General features: G+C 35.0%; 1 protein-coding gene across 3 annotated transcripts in view; it reads right to left on the bottom strand.

The window, feature by feature from the left end:
* The window catches only part of ABI2 (abl interactor 2), a 136,076-nt gene that overhangs the window by 26,553 nt on the left and 101,326 nt on the right, over positions 1–8,197 (bottom strand). For all 3 annotated transcript variants that reach the window (XM_004378246.2, XM_004378248.2, XM_012556053.2), the window contains exons 4-6: positions 4,440–4,537; positions 1,591–1,737; positions 765–889 (exon numbers count right to left, since the gene is read on the bottom strand). In XM_004378246.2, coding sequence (XP_004378303.1) covers positions 765–889; positions 1,591–1,737; positions 4,440–4,537 — 370 coding nt within the window. The remainder of the gene's footprint in view (positions 1–764; positions 890–1,590; positions 1,738–4,439; positions 4,538–8,197) is intronic.

The following is an 8,197-nucleotide window of genomic DNA, read 5'->3' as shown; positions in this document are numbered from 1 at the left end:
GGTTGTTAACCAATGTCATAAAACAATATGTGTACTACTGTTTCATGAGAAACTATTTGTTCTGTAAGCCTTCACCTGAAGTACAATTAAAAAAAAAATCAGAAAATAAATATGTATTCCAGACATAACTATCTTACCAAGTTAAAAAATAAAAAAAACCCTCTTTTTCATGATTTTTTAAAAAGGTATTATCTACTTGTTATTTCAAGTAAATTAAACATGTAATATTGTATCCTTATCTCTTTTGTGTCATGCTTTTAAAACTAAATTTTAACTTTGTGTGTCCTCAGAACAGATAAGCACATTTTTCTGCTTCAGAGAAAAGAGGGTACCATGTCAGAGACTATAAAGTTCCAATAGCCCACTAAATTTAACAGTTCAGATTACTTTTATATTTGTCTAATCCTTTGTGTACCAAGATGATTTTCACAGTAGGTACCAACTGTGTGAGAATGACACATGCACTGTCACAATACTCGTAGGAATTAAACATATTACTCATACCACGGTGGTTGGTACCTGGAATCTCAAGCACCAACTGAGCCACTGCACCAAAGGCATAAAACCAACTAACAGAGAAATGCAGAGAGCAGACTTACAAATCACTTGGTTAAAGATAACACATGCATAAAGACTTCCCAACATTTATGGAGTCCTAGAGGGAAAAAAATCCTGATGATGAAGAAAGCCCACTGTAATTCAATCACAAACTGAATTCAGATTTAGAAAGGACAAGTGAAGATGAAGCACCATTAATGTTTTACCTGGAAAGACACTGGGAGGAGATGGGGTAGGAACAGCAATAGGAACCCCCACACTCCCACTTCCACTGTTCTCCCGACTGCTGCTCCGACTACTTGGGTGGCTTCCTCCACTACTCCCGCTGCTGCTAAAGAAATAAGAGCCACCAAAACATGAATATTTATAGACAGTAAGATATCACCAGTATTTCCCAAAATTTTCTGAAATGAATATAGCTACCAAAAAAATACAAAAGCCCTCCACTTCAAATAAGAATTTCTTAATAAAGTAGGTTTTGACCATATTTTAATACACACATATTAAAGAAATTAGGAAAAATGAAAAATTTCTCCATAAATATAAGTGACAAATGTTGGGGCTCAACACATAATAAATATTACCTTCTACTCTAGTTTAATGCCTATCTGAAGATACTTCTTTGTAATAAAAACATAACTTTCCTAAACAGATTAATTTTAATTTGTAATGATATCTTGATGTATTATCCCATACTAATATTTTATTGTGTATAGTTTTTCATCTGTAAAGTTCCACCAAAAAACAACTTGAAATTTCCCACATCTGGTCCATAATTTTCTTTCAGGTCAACTAAACTATAAACCTTGTAGAAAAGTTTGCAGTTCAATATGTCTATCCTTTTTCAAATTCTTGACAGCTCAAAGTTGCATCAGAACATGAGGAGAGAGAGGTGGAAATCAGATGAGGTTTGGGGGAGCAGAGTGAGGAAAAGAACTTAGTGCTTGGAAAATGAAAGAGGTTTAACTGAAGTTATTTGAACAGATTATGGTACTATGACCATCACAGTTTGCACTGAGGTAGAGAAAATACCTGTAAGTTCGATTTCTTTGATTCACAGAAGCTGTCCTCACAGGGCTCTGCTGCGAGGGAGCCATATTACGGGTTGGGCTAGGGACGTAATCATTTGGTACCACTGGAGGACGCACTGGCTCCAGTGTGCGATAGGGGGAGTGCCGCCTACAAAAAGAAGAGCGTATGTATTGTGTGATTAGGCAAATTTCGGCACAATAAATTCAAAGAGTTGCCCAGTAGTGAAATACAATTTGTAATCAAAGATAGAAAAATGTGTTTTAATATACCCCAGCTACCAATTTTCAGTCTTTCCTAAAGCATTACTCTCCACCATTAGGGTTTTGAGGAGTATTGTTTTTTAGTCTCCAACCTCATTTCCCCGTGCTAATGCAATTTTGTTCATTCATTCTCAGAGAACACACCACTTAAAGTAATGTTTCCCAGACCCTGCTTTTTTCTTAGAAGTTCAAATTATTTTAGTACCATGTCAAAGTCTCTAAACTGCACTGCATAAATACATCAATTATCCTCTTCATGCATCTCCCCTAACCAAAGATACTCAAAGATGGGCTAAACAAATCTAGAATTTGGCTCTACAACTCCCAGTGATGATCAATATCAGCTATAACAATTCATTTCTTTCTATATAATACATAGAAATTAAACTATATCTGTACACAGAAATACACAATTTAACCTTATCTCCTTCCATTTCACAACCTTACTTTTCTCCCTCAACTTCTACTTTCATCTCTCTTTCCTATTACCCTCCTCATAGTTCAATATTTAAAAGGAAAAAGATAAAGATCACCCAAGACCTTCTACTTTGTTTACTTCGAACTATAAAGTACAAACCAGACTGGATTTTATTAACATGTATTTCCCTCTTTTTCTCAAAATTTCCTTTCAAAGGAAAAGGATAAGAGTAAGAAAGGAAATAGGAAGTAGAATCCATACTGGAATATTAACGATTACTAAATTAGTTCTCATCTATCTTTAAGTTTCCTCAATTCTTTGTAACAATGATAAACAACTAACATGAAACTGACAGTGAGATGCTGGATTTCAAAAGAATAAAAACTGGCACCTCAAGGTGTAAAAACAAAAAAGTTTTCTTTTCCTAAAGTGATGCTGCTCATTTGACTTTCGTATTTCTCAGTGATTCACTTCCCAAAAGACTCTCAGGGTTCCTTTAAAGATTGTTCTCCTGGGCCACTCAAGTTATGGCTCACTGATTTTGAATGAGTTCACTCAATGACCCCATCCACTCTACTACCTTCAAAGTCTCCTTGCATAAATACATGCATACATATATTAGTAATTAAAAATAAATAAGGGGCACTGCATGTGATACAGGGTCAAAGAAAAAGGAATGTTAACAATTTGGATTTACAATACTAAAAAGTTTAGACATCTCTGAAATTATAAATATAAAAACCAAAAAAACAGGAAACTGATTAATTTCCAAACATCTGATTTCCAAATCATTTTTCCTAGACAATAAAAATGTTCTGTTTATCCAGGGAAAAACTCTTTGCTAACTGAGGACTGTATAGTGAAGGCAATGATAAAAGAACGGTAAACAATGAGGGGCAGAGAACAAATCATGGTGGCTAGGCAAAGACTATGTGAAAAAGCCAGGCTGTGACCATCAACCGGCTGTGCGGTGCTCAGCAATTCTGGTCTCCAAGGATCCTGCAGACCCTTGCTGATACACATGGAAAAAAAAAAAAATACTGGCATATTAGTACCTCTTCAAAATTTGAAAGCAACAGTAAATTTTATTTCACTAGAGACTACAGTAGGTTACCTTGCTACAATCTTGATTTAAAACCATTCTACCCTGCAGTTCAAATCTCACTTGATCCACTAGATTCTTCTTTCTCTAAGAATTTTTTGTCTACCCCAAATAAAACCATTCTATTCCTGTCTGTAATTCACTTTTGTTCTTTTGTCTCCCTCCATCCTAACTATAATTCCTCTTCCAACGTTATCCTCCTTTGTATTTCAACTCATCTTTGACCTGTCCTGATCCACTGTGGTTCAGCAGGTTTTTTTTTTGGTGAGGGGGCCAAAATCAAGATTGTTAATTAAAAACTTTTAAGCATAGACCATAAAGCCAATGGTTCTCAAAGCATTTTGTCTTTGTCTTACATATTTTTAAAAAATCCAATTCATGGTACAGTGTCCCTGAAAGGTTGATAGAGGACAAATATTACCCCCTTTTACAGATGAAAACACTGAAATGCTGAGAGGATGACTATGTGAGACCACAGAGTGAGCAACAGAACTACACCAGAACTTTAGTCATCTGGCTTCTGGGTTGTATTCCACCCACCCAGTCACAAATCTCAATCATGATAAACCACGATAAACTACCATGATGCTATCAGAAGTAAAACAGTAAGCTTTTCCATTAATTGACCATTTTTGCCAAAAGTCAAATCCAGAGCCCGAAATTCGGCATCACTAAACTAAATAAAGCTCAACAGTCTCATAACAACAGAAGTTACACAGAATTTTATCATCTACACAGCCTTCTTCAGAAGAACAGTAAAGTTCAAGTGTAATAAGACTCTAAAAAATTTCTGAAAAAAATCGGAATTAGAGAGCAATTTATAATAAGCCATGAACTTGGGACTGAATTTTCCCTCACATTTAAAATTCATTAGAAAAACAATTTCTAAAACCAAACCCTTTTAAAGTATAAAAATGGCTTTCTTGAGAAAGCGGAAAATTACACACAAAAAAGATAATCCTAGGAAGGAAATGTTCTGTTTTCCAATATTCAAAAACAATTTAACTATACAGTGTTTGGTTTTCACTACATTAAATGGTTTTCAATTATTACTTAGTAATATACTCACCCAAGTGTCCCTTTCCCTGACATAGGGGGGCTGGGGGGTTTCTGAGTTGGAGGTGTTGTACGCGGCAGCCCACCCATCTTCATATTCTGGGTACTCACCTAAAAAATTTTGAGGAAACCTCAACTTAAACTTGCATGCAGTGAAATGATGTGGCACTTTTGGGAAATAATGCTACGCTATTTAACAAAGGAGAAGGGAAGGCTTAAACAGGAAAAATATTAGAGGCCATGCATTTCATACGCAATTTCTACTCTACAATTTTTACAGTTGTACTCAAAGGACTCTTCCTAACATGAGATTTTCCAATGATTATAAACTTGTGTACAAAGACTTTATTTGCCATTAGGCCATCACACCAACAGATCACTGGTTAGACTATTTGATACTACATTCAATTAAAATTCATAAGGATAACTACGAAGACTTTAATTTTAATAAAGAATAATTCAATCAAATAATAATGCATTTAAGCAATTCCTTATTTTTTACACAGCTTTCTTTAAATAGCAAGTATAACATATAAAACAAAACATGTTTCCCAAATCAAAATATGCAACTATGCATATGATCCACTGTAACTAGAGGATATAAAATAAAGTTAAATTGTATAATATAGAGAGAAAATTTTAGTTTCTTGAATTATAAATAAACCTTCTTTAATGCTCTCTTATGAGGGAATCACCTACCTGAAAACTGCTAGAAGCTCAGGCATGTTCTAAACATCTGAACCAGAAAGTTAGGGCTGAGGTATCCCATCCAACTGTGAGCAGCACAGGGGCCAGTGACACTGTCCTAGCTCCAGTGGAAGTTGGGCCCTCTCAGGCCCAAACTGAAGGTTAATTTAGGCGTGAAAGAGATATTACATAGTTCTAAGCCAGAGCTGGACCCTGGCTCTACTCACTAGTCTATCCCCAACTGAAAATGCCAAGTGTAGAAAAAATGGGTAATTTGGACAATGGATGCCATGAAAAGAGTGTTATCAGCATTTAATAAGGAAAGTCCTATAAATCCGTATATCTTAAAGAGCTAAGATAAATCATTCACAAATGTAGCTGAAACGCAATTTCAAGCCGTATGAGACTACCAATTGCTTAGATTTAATGTTCAGTATATAGCATGGCTTCGAACCAGTTCTTCCCAGTTCAGTCATGGCCGAGGAAGAGAAACTGGAACAGACCTGCATTTTCAAAATCTGGGTGAACCGACACAATAGACAGAATGGGAAAAATCACAGGTCGAAGTCCTGCTAGAAACGTAATCTCCCTCTTAGAAAACAAGCATAGCATACGCGTAGAACAGCAACTAAATCTCTTGCCTGACAGATTTTGAGCAGAGTTGGAAAAAGTGGTGACCTGCTCAAGGATGGCGGCCAACTATGCCGCTTTGAATGTGTGTCGCTCTCAACAGTCCTGCCAATAATCCAATCTCAAGCATCAGGCTCCTGAAAGGGCTCACTATATGCCTCTTCCACTCCCATTCCAGGGCTTTGACCTGTAATTTTTTCCATTCCGGTTATCATTCCAGATCACTCAAATTTTAAAAATTCAGGTCTCTTCCCATTTCACTTCATTGGCCATGACTGAACCAGTTAAAAGCCCTAATACATAGGTTGATATCTGACCCTATTTTACGTTCCAAAAAAAAAAAAATTCAACTTTTCTAATAAGAATATCTAGAGTATTCAAATTATACTTGAAAATGAACTGCAAGATATTAAACCATTGAAATTAGAATGCATTTATAATTTCAAAATACATATTTAAAGAAATCAAGTCATAATACTGTACATAGTATTGAAGCTATCACTATAACTCTAGCTTAGCTAGAATTTAAAAGATCCTAAAATTCTACTTGTTATCTGGATAGGAAAGAGGTAATATATCAAGAAACAACTTCTTCAAATGAATAGCCCAGTGAACAAGTTGCGTGTGATGTTAAAACAATCTTTAATGACAAATGATAACTTTGAAATGTCAGTATTCTTAAACTGAAGCATTCATCTGTAATCCTTTTGTTGTTGCTTTTAAACAATGAATACAAAAAAATACTGATTAAAAAGTGAAAATCAAAATTAACTTATCCTTGCTCTTCCCCTCATCAATAAACAGAGGGTATACTAATAATATCTTAAAATGAAAATGCCAGAAGTTTAAAAAAAAAAAATCCACATTTGCGGAAAATTTTAAGACTAATATGACATATAACCAACAGCTCTTAAAACTGTAAATTTTAATTTATGATACCAGAAGATTTTTTAAAGTAGTAACCAAAGTCCTTTAAGCTCAACCTTAAACAACATGAAACCCAAAGTTATTGTAAGTGATAAGGTAGAAGTCGGTAAACCAAATACTAAACTACAGCAATTTGCTCAAAACAGAAAGGAAAAGGAACAGGGATAGAAAAAGAGTAAAATATAATTTTATTCTATACATGGAATAGCTAAAATATTTGAAAACAGCTTTCCAACTCTGATTTTAGGTTTCGGTATGTAAGACATTTTTGTTTAAATTGCAGTATCTTCTGTAAGTCTTTTGAACCTACCCAAAAAATAATATAAAATAATATACAAATTAAAATCTGGTAGACATTTAAGTAACACTTGATGTATTTTATGATCTGTAAAATCATCAAATGATTGTATCTGCTTGGTTAATGGGGTTGAATGAATAGTTTAAATCAATTAAGAAATCAGAGTCCTTGTAGACTATCCAAACTATAACTTTATATTCTTTTTATTAACACTTAACATCACTGATAAATACTGTATCACCTTTATACTGCCAACATCTGTCAGTCTGTCATACTGTGGTGGCTAGCATGTTGCTGTGATACTGGTAACTATGCCACTGGTATTTCAAATAGCAACAGTCTCACACATGGTGGACAAGTTTTAGCAGAGCTTCCAGACTAAGACAGACTAGAAAGAAAGGCCTGGTGATCTACTTCCAAAAATTAGCCAGTGAAACCCTATGGGTCACAACAGTACATTGCTCAACTTACTTGCTTTGGATACATCACCAGAAGGAAGCAATTGTTGGCGGAGGACATCACATTTGGTGAAGTAGAGGGCCAGGGAAGGCAAGAGACCCTTGGTAAGATGGATTGGCATGAGAGCTGAAATGATGAACTCAAACATACTAGTAACTGTAAGTTTGATACAAAATCAGGCAACATTTTGTTCCACTGTACATAAGGCTGCCATGAGTCAGAGTCAACTCAACGGCAGCTATCCACTAACCTACCTACTTACCTACCTTTATATCAGCTAAGAGAGTTTTTCACCGATTCCTCAAAGCAGTTTTCCTTTGTTAAAAATGTTTCTATGCTAAAAGGATGGAATACTCCCAAACTCCCTCTACGTAGCCATCATAATCCTGATACCAAAACCAGGTAAAGACACCACAAAAAAAGAAAATTACACACCAAATATCCCTCATGAATACTGACACAAAAATCCTCAACAAAACTCTAGCCAATAGAATTCAGCAACATATCAAAAAATAATTCAACATGATCAAGTGGGATTCATACCAGGTACGCAGGGATGGTTCAACATTAGAAAAACAATCAATGTAATCCATCACATAAATAAAACAAAAGACAAGAACCATATGATCTTATCAGTCAATACAGAAAAGGCATTTGACAAAATCCAACACAAATTCATGATAAAAACTCTCAACAAAATAGGAATAGAAGGGAAATTCCTCCATATAATTAAGGGCATTTATACAAAGCCAACAGCCAACATCATCCTA

This window comes from Trichechus manatus, unplaced genomic scaffold (genome assembly GCF_000243295.1).
Source record: "Trichechus manatus latirostris isolate Lorelei unplaced genomic scaffold, TriManLat1.0 scaffold00056, whole genome shotgun sequence".
In the NCBI taxonomy this organism is placed as follows: domain Eukaryota; kingdom Metazoa; phylum Chordata; class Mammalia; order Sirenia; family Trichechidae; genus Trichechus; species Trichechus manatus.
Note: the sequence above shows the minus strand (reverse complement) of the source record. Positions and strands in the feature narration are given on the sequence as shown.